Below are 15,173 nucleotides of genomic sequence, written 5' to 3'. Positions count from 1 at the left end.
AATTATGACGCAAAAGATGAAAATACGACCTTTTTTATTTAACTGGCCATATGATGACGTCACAACATCCGATTGGCAACATTTTTACATAATTTCGTATCTACAATCCAATAGCTTCCAGAAAAAGTTTTAATCGTGATTATCACATTTTATTCTTACGAGCTATAACAGATTAAAATTTACTGTAAAGATGAAATTGATGCCACACATGATATAAATTTTTAGGCATGATGACGTCAAAAAAATTAAAATATTTTTAACTCATGCGAAAGATAGTTGATTGACCTACACAATATCAAAATCGGGGTGAAAATGGAAAACGGATAAGTGGAGATGCGCTCTATTCAATGTGATGAGCTATGACGAAAGATACAAAAATCCTAAATTTTATATTCGCGTGACCATACGATGACGTCACAATGTCCGGTTAGCCATATTAATACCTGATCCGATATCTACAACTCATCTACTTCTAGAATATGTCATCCACAAAAATTTGACCGTCTAGTTTAGAAATTACGACTGTTTAAAAAAAGGCATATTTTAAACGAATTTTTTAACCTTTTCATAAAAAACGCGCGCAAATTGTCCAATTCGACGTGCTCGTATGACGTATCTTTAAGTCGAAATTGTTTAAAATTTGGTAAAATTACTAGAAAAGGCTGGAAAAACATATATCACGCGAAAAAAATACGTTTTCAATGCTACGTGCGCACCGCACACGTAAAAATTTGCGCACGCGTGGGAATTTTTGACATGCTTAACACGACATGAAACGCGTAGAAAGTTGATTATAAATTAATTTTGCGCATTTTAAAACTTTGTGTAAAACACGCAATTTTTTTTCAACAGAAAGTTAGCGCATGATATAAATTAAACTTTTGCTAATTTTCAAGTTGAAATGTTATTTGGTTGTCGAGCTATGTTAAATACGACAAAATCGTTAAATCGCGCGTAAGTCACGTTGCGCAATTGTAAACGTCATGAAAAGCTTCGCTTGACGACGTTACGTAAATGTCAATATGTTAAGATAGTTACCGAAATGTTATGTTTGCGAGTTTTAGAGAAAAGCGTTACACAAAAATCATACAGAAAGAAAGAAGAAGAATAAAAAGTTGATGATGATGATGATGATGATGATGATTTCGTACAATCACAAGAGGTTATCCTGCAACTTCGTTGCGGATAACCAATTATAAAGTTTATTTGTATATATGTTTATATATCTAACAGTACCCACATTTACAGTAAGAAATTGTCAATTCAAATGGTGTCCAAAAGTGGTTTACAATTAAGGGTTACAATATTTCAAGGTATTGCAATACTATATCTAAAGGTTTTAAGTTTATCCCCCAAGGGCCCATAAATTTACCTACTTGTGTCAAATCAAATAATTTTAATAGTAGACTGAGAGATTGGAATGTTCCATTCATCGCAAATCTGTAATGTTCAGGTGCAATATAAATGCAGGTATATGTATGTATGTATCATAGAGGGATAAACAAAAAGTAGAGTAGTATCCCATAATAATAATAGTACAAACCAAGATCAATTCACTGTATGTTTTGGGGCAATTTATCAAATTAAAGGAAGTCGACTATAAAAGTTTATTTATAACTTACTGGTGCGAGATCCTCATACTGTACAGGAAACTCATTGACAGTGCTTAAAAGGTCAAGACGAATACGTATATTTGGAATTTCACACATAAGCATCATAAAACGATCTGTTGCTTCTAATTCTGTTGGAATTCCATCATATGCCTTATACATCTCTTTGTCTTCTGTTGTCGGTTGGAATCTGGAAAGAAAGAAAATCCAAACTTGGCTACAGCATTTATATTCTGTGTCTACTGTATATCCTCGGGTATAATCCATTGTCGGGTCTAATTCCACCCCCTAATTTATGTCAGATTTCACAAACAGGCATATCCCCGGGTATAGTCCCAGTATTGACTTTTGGTCTGGAAGCCTCTCGCTAACCAGTTCAAATTATTTTACAAAGAAATGCTTACCAATCATTTTTTTCCTGAACCTGGGTTTCTTCCGGCCCAGTATATATTGTACTTGGGGATAATCTGGGGGATTTTGATGGGACCAACCTTTTAGAAAAAAAACATTAAAAAAAGGGTCCAGGAAATGTTTTCAAAGTAGGACTCCCTGTATGGCCCCTCCTTTTCCCAAAATCCTGGATCCACGATATCAATGAATCCTAGTACATACATGATGTTATTAGGTATGAATTTAGCGCTTTTAAAGCTAGGTAAGAAAGTATTCATTATGTATTACCTTCTCAGAGCTGAGATGTGTTCTGGTGACAGGCCACCATCACATTCATATAGAATCACCAGTCTATTCCTAATGTCGTTTATGTCAATCTTAAATCCACTCAAGAAAATACCAAGATTTTGAGCTAGCTTAGGATCAAGCAGTGTTTTGATTTTCTTCTTTATTGGATTCTGCAAAACTTTACCAAAAAAAAACAATTTATTCAATTCACAATGATTCATTACATTCATTCCATGATGTATTTTTTTTTTCCAAGTCATGTATTGGTGTTTTTTTTCAAGTCATGTATTGTTTATTTTTCATTTTTGTTAAAGTTATTCTATTATTAAAAACAAAAAAACTGCAAGAAGATTTAGACCTCTGGATCTTTTCAGAACTTACACAGTTATCAATTTATTTATTTTTTGGCCATGCACAAGTTTCTAAAAGTAGTTATAAGTATATTTATAATATAATTTAATTCTTACCAACTGGAGTTTTTCCGTCTTGTGAACCGAATATTGCTTCTAATTTTACCAAATCCAATTTACATGTAACATCTCTAGTGTCTTTCCATACACTGTTACATACCTAAAGAAAGAAAATTTTGTAAATGTATTATTTGCTTATAAAAGCCTTTATCAGTTTGAGCTTTTATGTAACCATTTGTTTCATCAAGTAAAAACAATTGAGTAAACATTAAACTTTTATCAATTTAACTTTTTTATTTTCAGGGGGCATATGGCACATATTTTCAATATTTTCAAATTATATTTAAACTATATAGACTGCATGGTATTATAAATAAAATAAAGTCATGTTTTCGCCTTTTTTGCATTGCATGTTGCACTGATTTTCTGTATGACTTAACTTCTGACTGTTTCTCTCTGTAGGCTGAACTAAATCCCTAGTTTGCATTAATCAAAACTTGTCATTCATGTTCTTTTCCTTGACTGTAAAAGTTATCCATGTTTAGTACTTAATCTGTACAACACATGTCTTGACTTTAGCATTGATAAAATGGTTTGATTTGAATGGTTGGAACTAAAGCTCTGTCTACACTATCAAACTTTACTTTAAAAAAAAAATGTGATGTGCCCATATAAGGACATGATAATGTCATATCACAACCATACTTGGACTAGACTAGATAGTGTAGACAGTTCTTTAGCATCCTACTGAATATCCTAAATTTCAGAACAGATTTAAACAGATGTTTTGAACTAATTTTGTTGAGAAAAAAAGTTGCGAGAGATGCTGCGAGAGATGGGAAATGTCTCCGGCATTGAATTGTTTTGGTTTTATAGAAGATAAACAACATGACTTGACTGAAAAGGACAGTTACTTGAATAAGTTTTTGGAACGAACGTTAACTTCAAATCCATTTTTGGACCACTTAATTTTTGCCAGGTGTGTAAATAACTCAATTCAATATTGATGTTTCCTGAATGAAATAATATCAACATGTTTTTTGAAAAGAAACAAAGAAAAAGATGAAAGAGATAATTCTTTCAATTGTTGAAAAGTTTTACTTTGATGTTTGCGGCACAGTTTGATGTAAGCCAGTCAGGATTTAATGAGAAGTACATGGTTCAATTGTAGCCAAAAAAAAAAATGTTTGGAAACTTTTTTTAATAGCCTGTATCTAGGCCTAACATTCGGTTGCTGATGAAGTCCCTGGATTTTCATGGAATATTTACTAAAAATACATTTTAACATCTTGTAAAGAGCCAACTTCATTCTCTTAATAAGGGTGGCAAATATTTCCCCTTGTTTCACATGATGCTGTAACCTTAATAGGGATTTCCCTTCAATAGAGGTTGACCATATTGTTGAAACATAATATATTGTCCCTTGTTTCACAGAATGCTGTCACCTTTAATAGGGCTTTCATCTTAATGGAGGTTGGCCATATTTTTAATAGGGCTTTCATCTTAATGGAGGTTGGCAATATTTTTTAAACAAATATTTCTCCTTGTTTCACAGAATGCTGTCACCTATTACTGTCCCCTAAATATGGGCTTGGGATTATGTTCAATAATATTTCCAAAAAAGTACTTTCAACATAGAAACTGTTGTATATATAAATTTCTGCCTTAGCAACTAAACTGTGACATGATGACTAAGAGAGTGGCCCTGATAGAAGGAAGTCACATGGTGTAAACTCTTGTTTTTTAACCAAATCTGTTGAAGCTAACATTCTAGATTTAAATTAGTATTTCCTACTAGTTTTGTAACTTCTATATGACCCAAAAGACTTTCTTAGACATATTAAGTCTCGCTTTTAAGAAAAACAACAGAGTCTTCTGTAAGCATGTGACCAAGCCCAGATCTCCTAGAGCAAATCTACCTCTCACAATAACTTTTTTTAAATCGAATTACACAAAGAGTCTGGAGAAAGCATTTTTTTAATAAAAGGAAACTACAATTAATCTTAATAAATTAATAACATAAAATGTAAAATGATACTACCATTTTTTTATAAAAATCTTACCATTGGTACCGGTGTCTTGTTCCAATGGAATGGTCTCATCTTGACATTTGATTTCACTGTGAACTTTTGCTGAAGCGCTAAAGCAACTGCAGGGGGAGGTGGTGGTGGTGGAGGGGGAACTGCGCCTATAAATTAAAAACAATACATTCAATACAATGTCATTATTGGAAATAATTATCCTAGCTGTTAAGACAAGCTACTTTTTCTATACCGTATATCCTTTTGTTGTACCTTGATGAAATATAAACAATATATTTATATCAATTATATATTGATTGGTAGAATGTCTCTGAATTTCATTTAATATTTTCTTACCTAATAAGCGTGTGATGGTGGAGTGTATTTGAAAACAGTCAAATAGAAAAAGATGGAAAGTGATCATTATTATCATTACTAACACTATTATTATTACCAACATTAAATGGCACAAATGATAATGACATATTATAAATTTCTATTATTACTTTATTAAACTAGATTTATATATCACCCTTTTCAAGAAGTAATCATGCTCAAAGGTAGCTTGAAGATGAATAGGTGACAGATTGAACCAAGAGTAGGAGTGCTTTAATGAACAGGTTATTACCATGACTTGGCAGAGGAGGTGGTGGTGTTCCTACTACAGATGCACCAGATAGATGACCAGTGGAAACTCCTCCGCCACCAGAGTATCTTGATCCTGATGAGCACCTTGAGTTGGGCCTTCGCATTTGCGGGGCCTCAAACAACCTTGAACTACGTGGCGGCAGGGGAGGTGGTGCATCCTCATATTCATTTTCAGGCATATTTAAAGCCTGCGTCTTTTTTGTAGCTGTTCGGTTTTTTCCGCGAAATTTATTCAAATACACAGAACGGAGTTGTTGACCCAAGGATTTTGAATCAGATTTATTCTCCAGTTTATTATTGTCTCCTTTTGGTGATGTTTTAGATTGCAGCGCTTTGTCTGATAATGGAATGGGAGGAAGTGATCGTTTTGGGGGTTGACCCTTATTTGATTTATTTCCCCCAGAGTTTATCGCTGATGATAACCTTTGACCTGAAAGGTTTGAAAGAGATCTTGAATTTGATGGTGCTTGTACGTGATGCACCGATTTGTTACTCATACTGTTAAAAGGTCTTGGTGAGAAAGAATTTGTAGATTCACTGCTAACGGTTGCTTTGATAATCTGCTTTCCGACTGTTGTCCCTCCAGGAGATTTGCACCTTCTTGCAGGCTGCCGTGCCAGACCTCTTCTAGGCACTGGCATTCCATCCTTCTCCTCCAATGCACATACTCTTTCTTGCACTGATCCCTCACGTATTACTTTTGAATTGCCTGGGTTTGGGTTTTCATGTTCTGCCATTTACAAGAATAAACATTGATGAGTCGTAGATGTAAATTCCATGATGCAGAATAATCCATGCCTAGAAAGATTCCATACTTAAAATAGTTCCATTCCGAGAAAGTATCCATGCTTAAAGTAGTTCCATTCCTAGAAAGATTCCATGCTTAAAATAGTTCAATCCCTAGAAAGAGTCCATGTTTAAGAATGCTTAACAGCTGTCATGTTTCCATGCTCTGATTCCATGCCATTTCAGAAAGGATGGTTCTAATTCTACCATAATAACCATAAATCCAAAAGGACATGTCTTCTTGATTTTTTTTTTTCAAAAAGTTTTTGCCATGCTGTATCTATTTTTTTTTATGCGAGTTTTACATGCTGTATTAAGATTCAATTCTGTTTTCTCAACTTGATTTACACATTCCTTAAATCATGCTTTGCATATATCCAAAAAACAATAATTAATTGTATCATAAAAAGTTAAAACAAACATTTATACTTCTTAGGCCCAATCAACTCACAACAAAACTTACCCAATAAATCAGGAGGAGGAAGAGGAGGAGGAAGCGGAACATAATTTGTGTTAGACCGTTCGGAGTCCAGCTCTATTGGTGATGACGGCGTGCTTGGTCTAGCAGACTCTGTTGCACTATCATCATTTCTTGTGTGAAGATACACATCATCAGCATACTCTGGTTCAGAACTCATGATAGAGTTCCTTACAGAACCGCCACGTTCGTATAACTTCTCTGGCGAGGTCGATGTGCTCGGTCCTGCAAGTTCCGCGAGACCCCTCTCTGCTTCTGGTGCTGATTTCATACTTGCTCTGTTGTCATCTGCCTCATTATTGTTCTCGAATTGTACCATGGCAGCAGCACTGGTTGGAATCTTTTCCCTGTTCATTGATTGACTGTTGGCTTGGTTATGTCGGAACTCATCGTCAACTGTTGTATAGCTGCTCTCTGTCACGCTGTTTGTGTCGTAGATTTCCTCTTCTGTCTTTTCAATATCCTTTTTATTTGTTACTGCATCACTAGAAATTTAAAATAACAGTGTTATAAAAGAAAGCAGTTTATGGCTTCTTTGACTGCACACATCACCTACAGAATATGCTGGATTGTGGAGAAGGTAATGGGAGAGGGGAAAAACCGAATATCGATGTCTATTTGTCAACCTTGCTTAGGCGGACCATAGAGAAATAAATGAAGTATTTCCTCATCATGGGTAGCCTTTCAGAATTGGGGGTGTAAAGGTCTCTTTCCTGTGTAGATTTTTCGTTTATTGCTGCTTATTTTCTATATTTGTGTTAATCCTCAAAATCAAAAAAATCAATGAGAAATGTTTTTACCTTGTTATAACATTTTCTTTTGCTTTTATCATTGTTTCAATGCTCATTGCCATACTCTGCAGTTTGTCCATCGCAGCCTTTGCATCTCCTTTAACATTCATCATTGCTAATACTGAGTTCAATGTTTCTAATTCCTGAAAAATGTCAATTTGTTAAAGAAAATTTTTGAAAATTAACATAAACATTGGCTAAAATGTATCAAAAAGAAACAGGTGGAAAAGAGCACATCCAAGGGCCTGCCCCTTTCATTTCAGCACATCCAGAGGCCTGTACCCATTTCACTTGAGCACATCCAGGGGTCTATACCAATTTCACTTGAGCACATTCAGGGGCCTGTACCCATTTCTCTTGGGCACATCCAGGGGCCTGTACCCATTTCTCTTGAGCACATCCAGGGGCCTATACTCATTTCACTTGAGCACATCCAGGGGCCTGTACCCATTTCACTTGGGCACAACCAGGAGCCTGTACCCATTTCATTTTAGTACATCCAGGGGCCTGTACTGATTCACTTGAGCACATCCAGGGGCCTGTGCCCATTTCACTAGAGAACATCCAGGAACCTTTAAATGAATCTTTAGTATTCAAATAGACCCACAATTATGCATAACTGTATTTACGAATGTATTTTAAATGTATTGCAATTGTTTTTTTAGAGTATTTTTTTTTTTATTTACAAGTTATGTATGCATATGGCACACTCTATTAAACAATTACGAGCCAACGTAATTAACATAATAGTAAATGCATGTATGTATCAACTTATCATATATTTCACATGTACAACATATTTACATAATTGCTTCTTTGAAAGTATTTAGTACCTTTTGGAAATCTTTGACCGTTGTTCTTATATTCTCCTTGTTTCTGCCTACACCCTGCACTTGGTCCCTCGCTGCATTGACTGCACGGTTATAAGCATCGTTGAACGGTTCCGTATCTAATCGTCGATCTCCACATGCATACTTCAGAGCCTTTGAAAGCAAAAGTTTTATTTATTAAATTATTAATTTCTATTATGATCAGTGACCTATACTCAAATCTAATATCTTTTATAATACAATTAATGATTTTTTTATTTTTAATTTTCATGACTTTTCATTTTTATGAAAAACAATAAGTAAAGCTCTACACCTTTCTATCAAACTTTATGTGACGAAAAAATACGATGTGCCCATATGGACATGATGACGTCATATCATTACCATATTTGGGCAAGTCACACATTTTTTGTTAAACTAGTTTGATAGTGTAAACAGAGGTTTTACACTAAACAATTTGTTATTATTAAATTACAAATTAATACTCACTCGTATCCATTCATCCCTGGCTTTAGTTACTTCTTTAGGAGTAAGTTGACTGTTACTGGGTATACGGAAACTGTAAGGAAAGTTATCACGAATAAAAACGGTTTCTGTTCTTTTATATGAATACATATTTTATCAAGTTGGTTTGTCGTTTAAAATTTTCCAGCATCTACATAGTCCCATACACTTAATCATTCAGATTTTAACCTTTATTAAAATCATGTCGCATACTTCCGCTCTGATGGAGGTAGAGCTGTTGTAACAGCCAACTTATACCCTCTGATTTGATTATCCTTTCACGCTGATTGACGATTTCAATTTTGAGTGAATCAGATGCATGACATTTTTATTCTGTAAACACTGATGGGGGCACAAAAAGGTATAACTTTTAAAATTTAGGGAGGATTTGACACGATTGGAGTATGAGAACTACAGCATTACAAGTTTTAATCAACTAAAGCAAGGGTACACCTAAAAAGGTCAAACAAAGAGAAAAGGAAATGCAAATAATGTCAAAGGTGCATTACAACAATTTAATATTGGTTTATGCAAGTCATATATGTAATTATGTTATTTTCTATGGACTAGAATAAAAGATTGAATTGAATTGAAAAAAATCAGCAAACCTATAGATGTACTGTAGCTAGAGAAGTCTAGAATGCTATGATTGGGTGAGAACATATAGAACAATACATTCCAGTGTTGTCTTGAGTGGGTGCTGTTTTAAAGCAATGGTGTTAAAATATATGCTTAGGCTTAGTGGCTACACTGGACTCTTGAACCTCCACACAGCAAACAGGCCAGTATTGGTATAAAGCTCTGTCTACACTATCAAACTAGTTTGACGACAAAAAAAAGTATGTGCCAAAATATGGTAGTGATATGCATCATCATGTCCATATATGGGAACATCACATTTTTTTGTCACATAAAGTTTGATAGTGTAGACAGAGCTTAACTGTATACAGTTATACTTGCATGACTATTATACTACTTACTGGTAAATCTTTTTTCTTGTTGCTATACTGACAGCATTATCTCCAACTTTCTTTACTACCGTCACATCATGTGTTAGTTGTAATATGTTAAGGGCGGTGTGTTTGTCTTCATCCGGTTTGTAGTAGGAAAGTTCTCCTTGTCGTATTCTCACCCATCGTCTGAAAAGAAATTAATACAGCTTAAATTTTTTTTCCTAAAAGTAAATGACACAAACCAACTCCTCTTTGAAGAGAATAGGCTATTGTCGCTTTATCCAGATAAACTAGGCACAAAATAGAGCTAATATTATTATATACTCTATTTCATCTTCATTGATTACAAATTTTCAGTATATCACTGGGTGGTTTTAGAATTTCTATATGCCTGTATGAGTATTTATATTCTTTTCACAATAAGATATTGAGAATTTTTTGTAAGAATAAAACAAAATTTGAAATTTAAACACTGTCCCAATAGCATGAATTGTGTCCTATGATAGATTGTATTAGTTTTAACTTTTATGGATAATTATTTGATCACATTCAATGTTATTCATTAAAAAGATTCATTCGGTTGGTATTACAAATAAAATATAATAGAAAGCCAACTGATAGTTGGCGAAACGTCAGGTAAATAAAATAATCATTATTTACTATTACTATTACGGTTTAATATATATATATATATATATATATATATATATATATATGTATATTTTATTCAATGTTATTATTTTTTTTTATTTTTTTTTTCAACATTTTATAGTTTAGTTTTCTTGACTTGTCGACAACTGCCTTCGGGTGATCATTATAAATTACTTTGATCTCCTTTCACACATTGTCCTCTTCCTCTATCTATCTCTAAATAATTTTATGCTCAAGGTTTGTGTATGTCGACATAGAGTTTCCACCTCTTTGTGGACAGTGAAGATACCATACTATAGAGCACGTTCACAAAGTACCTTATGACACACTAACAGAAATCTTTAGAGAGAATTACAAATCAACGCTCACTGCTGTACAACAATAAAATGCGCAATTACACTTCATTCTCTTACACCTGCTCAACAACATTATATCTAATCACACAACAGACATTTGTCATCAATAATAATAATTCTTTTTTTATATAGATCATTCAATTTGTCCATTCTATGATAATGAATGCTAATGTTTTGTTCTCAACTGAATAAACATCCAGTCTGAGAGACGACAACAAAATTATTGGTTTCCTCTAGCAAAGCTAATTTTTCTACGACATCATGCTGATATTATTAACTACTATATTATTAAAGCATGTAATATTTAATGTTGAGATTTGAAAAGAAAGTTTATGGTTTACTGGATGCAGATCATATATCATCATTTTTTTTAAAGTAATGAATTAAGAGTTACACCATAGGTTGCTTCTTCAAAGTAAATAATACCAACTCATCAGATACTGTAGTTCTAAAGTTTTCTGTCTCTGTACAGAAATTTTACTTTGTTTTAGAATTAGATTAAAATCAATAAATGCTACTTCAAAATGACAGAAGCATTGAGATCTATAAAATAACCTCTGGTACAGCCATCATTGTTACAAATCATCACAAATTTCCACTTTGATTTTATGAAAAGCAGACAACGATGGTCAATGACTTTAAAATCCTGGCTCACTGGTAATGGAAGTTGGCAGGAAATTTCCTGTATTTGATCAAATTCCCATGAAATTTTCTTTGTGCTTACATATTAAATCTAAAGTGATTGTAAAATTTGTAGTCATACAACAGACTTCCATGCAACTTTTTGAGAGTCAGGGGTTTGCACAAAATACCACTATCAGAATCATACACACAATTGAAGATCATCTACCAATTTGAAACATCTCAAGGGAGATTCAGTTCTATATCCTTTTTAAATCTCATAACATGGTTCCCACACATGTTGCCAACATTAATGTACCAAGTTTTTTATATATCAGAACAACAAGAAACAGAGGTGATTTTAAGCTCAGACATCTGCCAAGAAACTTTAGGTGACATCTTTAAATAAAGTTTCTATACCAACAAATCAATGTTGCCAACATTATTTGTACCAAGTTTTTTATATATCGGAACAACAAGACATCTGCCAAGAAACTTTAGGTGACATCTTTAAATAAAGCTTCTATACCAACAAATCAATGTTGCCAACAAGTTTTTTATATATCGGAACAACAAGAAACAGAGTTGATTTTAATCTCAGACATCTGCCAAGAAACTTTAGGTGACATCTTTAAATAAAGCTTCTATACCAACAAATCAATGTTGCCAACAAGTTTTTTATATATCGGAACAACAAGAAACAGAGTTGATTTTAAGCTCAGACATCTGCCAAGAAACTTTAGGTGACATCTTTAAATAAAGTTTCTATACCAACAAAAACAAACATTGTTATTTGGCTCCCAGCCGTGACATATCTCTGTTATATATGTTTATTGTAATCTAATTATCTTATTATGTGTGGAAATCAATAAAACCAAAAATCAATACATCATTTGATATTTTATTTAGTTGACTTACTTTGTCCATGTTGTGTAGAGATTATGGTTCTTTTTTTCTAGTAGACCCTCTTTTAATACTGCTTGCACCCTCGGAAGTGTTGTTGCTCTGTCTTGGATGGTAAGTGCTCTTCCTTTTTCATGGGACCTATTCTGCTCAACTATCATCTGCAGTAGTCGACATATCTACAAATTCAAATTAATAAATTATGGGTTTATTTATTGTCTTGGAATATGTCGAATATAATAACATATTTAGATTATAGAACCAAGGAGCTTGGGTGAAAATTATGAGGTGGATTATACTAGGAAATACACTAACAATGGCTTACCAAAGTCTTTTGTATGAATTTGGAGTTATATGTGGATCATATACATATACAGATATTGTTATGACCAGCCTAAAGCTCATTTTAAGTCTAAAATGTAATATACTTTCCACCCAGCTAGCCCTTCCCTATGAATCTTCTTTTGGAATCCCCACCCTCCTTTAAATTTTAAGTACACAAGTTTTCTTTACTTTAGCTACATAGTATACAAAAATTCTACTTTTATGTTACCGTTAAGAATTATCACAATGTATGCGATGTGTCACTCTACTTAACATTATTAAATTTAGAATGTTTCGCCCTTTAAATCTTGGCATTGGCGATAGGGGAAAGTCATTCTTCATGAGTGTTAATCTCTTCTTATAAAATAATTGGATGTGAGCCATTTAATTTAAGCTCAGTTAACGCAGATAATTCTATATTATGTGATGGCGAATTAGTATCGATAGATTGATGTTATCTTTTTATCTATCCTTGCACGCCCTGTCTCACCTTCTCCTTATCTTCTGGACTGTCTGCCTCCATTTCATATTCATGATGATCTGTGAAGTTGATGAAGAAGCGTAATCCCTCCTGTAACAACCACCAATAACATAATTATTAGTTTATTTACAAAGACGAAATTTTTATTAAGGCTAGTACAGGGTTGGCACTAGGTCTTCAATCCGTAAGTAAATACTCTATAACAGTAGACCAATGGCTTGAGAAAATGAAGTAAAGTGAATCTTTGGGTCATCGTTTCGAATGTGTAAACAGGCCCAAAAAAAAACAATTAAATTTGAACCCGATCCTTGAGCGGCCTAGGACCCAAACGTAAGTGTAAATGGGTAAAAGTGTACTCATTCATTTAGAATAATATTTTTCAACAAGGATTATTGTATAATTCAATCTTGAAAAATTACAGAAAAATCAAAAAGAGAAATTAAATGTATTTAATTATTGTATCTTGGATCAAAAATTACAATACTACATGTTTACAGAGTTTTTATATATAATACTTTTTAGGCAGCTCCGTTGGTCTTAATTTCTAGTGGTTTTACTGTATCATTTCAATTTTTTAATTTTTTTATTTGTATCTCCACTAAGACCTACTCTGAGACCCACATCATTGTCATATATTTTTTTCAGAAATTTTCCTTTGGTTTTATATCTATCATTTATATACAAAGATCAACATAATTTTGAATGCAATGAACTTTTGACAATAACAATGTAATGTATGATTCAATATTTATCGTCTACAACAAACATTGTTATTAACATGCAGAACTACATTTTGGACAGCTGCAAAAAGGAAATGTCAATAAAAACAAAGCACACACTCAAAATGTATTCTGATTCTATTATCCGAAAGTTTATTTCATTCGAAAACAAACAGATTTCACAGGATACATTCTGTTAACAGACTAGTAAAGTAATTCCCTCTTGCTGTAGAAACTGAAAGCTGTCTTTAGTCGAGCGAGATTTACAGCATTAACCCAATTTAAAATATAAAGTTCTGTTAGTGATCAGTAATTAAGATAGAAGATGTTGACATTTCAAGTTTCACCTACAATATGAACAAACTGAAATGTAAGTCTAGAACACTCTGATTTGTAAGTACTGTATAGCGTTTTCTAAAAGATTGGCACTTTCTTTCTGGCTGTTTTACTTTATCGACGTTTTGGTTCAGTAATTTGTCCCAAATTCTTTTACCAACTACGTAAAATACATTCTCAAACCAATGGTTTCTGGAAAATCAGTTATTTTGGGCCGGTTTTGAGTAAGTTGACCTTTTAAGAAAACAGTATAGTTCATGTTTGTTAGGGAGTTGCAATACATGACTACATACATCTTTAGTATAAATCAAGATTATTATCAACTTATTTCTTAATAATCTTTTTATCTCTTTTGGTCATAAAAGGAAGTAAGGCCAGGTCATCACTATCTACAAACATGACTTTCAGGCTAAACTTGATTTTGTTTTCTTTCATTTTTGGTAAAAAAAATCATCAGGTTAAGAGCAGGGTTAATACAGACATTGACAACTCTTGTTATTATATATATACTCTTGATATACTCTTTTTATTCACCTAACTTTGCTAGTTTAAGTGTTTATTTGCCATGCAAACCTTTAATAAATTTACTGAGGCAAGTAAATTAATCAAGAATCAACTATCAACAACTAACAAAACAACACTGCAACTATTGTAGAAAGTAACGTGTATTTTGCAATGTTCAGGCTAGCAAAATATAAATTGAACAAGCAAATGACGTACAATGTTATTATAGGTTTACTTGACCAGTGGGCTACCAAAAAAATAAGCCTTGTAATTATAAATGTATATAATTTCAAATAACTATGGTTTATTATTATAGAAAGATATGATTATTTGTAAAATGCATAATATATAATTATATTTTTCTGAATTTGTTCCACACCAAACCATAAATTGTATGTAATGCAAGTATTACCCATCTAATAATATTCCTATTTTTTTCTGTTAAATGACCTTATAGTATTAGTCACTTGTAGAGTGTAAGCCAAATGTCAATTAATTTTTTTTTTCCCAATCAATTACAATGACAATTACAACAACATGTTAATACCGGAGTAAAGTTTAAGTTTCAG

At 33.0% G+C, this 15,173-nt stretch overlaps 1 protein-coding gene across 3 annotated transcripts in view; it reads right to left on the bottom strand.

Annotated features, from left to right (window-relative positions):
• LOC140057253 (uncharacterized) overlaps positions 1–15,173 on the bottom strand; it is a 65,434-nt gene that overhangs the window by 8,428 nt on the left and 41,833 nt on the right. For 2 of the 3 annotated variants that reach the window (XM_072102823.1, XM_072102824.1), the window contains exons 5-16: positions 13,055–13,135; positions 12,256–12,419; positions 9,737–9,895; positions 8,742–8,811; positions 8,256–8,405; positions 7,432–7,565; positions 6,617–7,116; positions 5,348–6,097; positions 4,762–4,886; positions 2,756–2,858; positions 2,289–2,466; positions 1,623–1,800 (exon numbers count right to left, since the gene is read on the bottom strand). In XM_072102823.1, coding sequence (XP_071958924.1) covers positions 1,623–1,800; positions 2,289–2,466; positions 2,756–2,858; positions 4,762–4,886; positions 5,348–6,097; positions 6,617–7,116; positions 7,432–7,565; positions 8,256–8,405; positions 8,742–8,811; positions 9,737–9,895; positions 12,256–12,419; positions 13,055–13,135 — 2,592 coding nt within the window. The remainder of the gene's footprint in view (positions 1–1,622; positions 1,801–2,288; positions 2,467–2,755; positions 2,859–4,761; positions 4,887–5,347; positions 6,098–6,616; positions 7,117–7,431; positions 7,566–8,255; positions 8,406–8,741; positions 8,812–9,736; positions 9,896–12,255; positions 12,420–13,054; positions 13,136–15,173) is intronic. The other variant, XM_072102825.1, reaches the window with a different exon arrangement.

Source organism: Antedon mediterranea, chromosome 8 (genome assembly GCF_964355755.1).
Source record: "Antedon mediterranea chromosome 8, ecAntMedi1.1, whole genome shotgun sequence".
Classification (NCBI taxonomy): domain Eukaryota; kingdom Metazoa; phylum Echinodermata; class Crinoidea; order Comatulida; family Antedonidae; genus Antedon; species Antedon mediterranea.
Note: the sequence above shows the minus strand (reverse complement) of the source record. Positions and strands in the feature narration are given on the sequence as shown.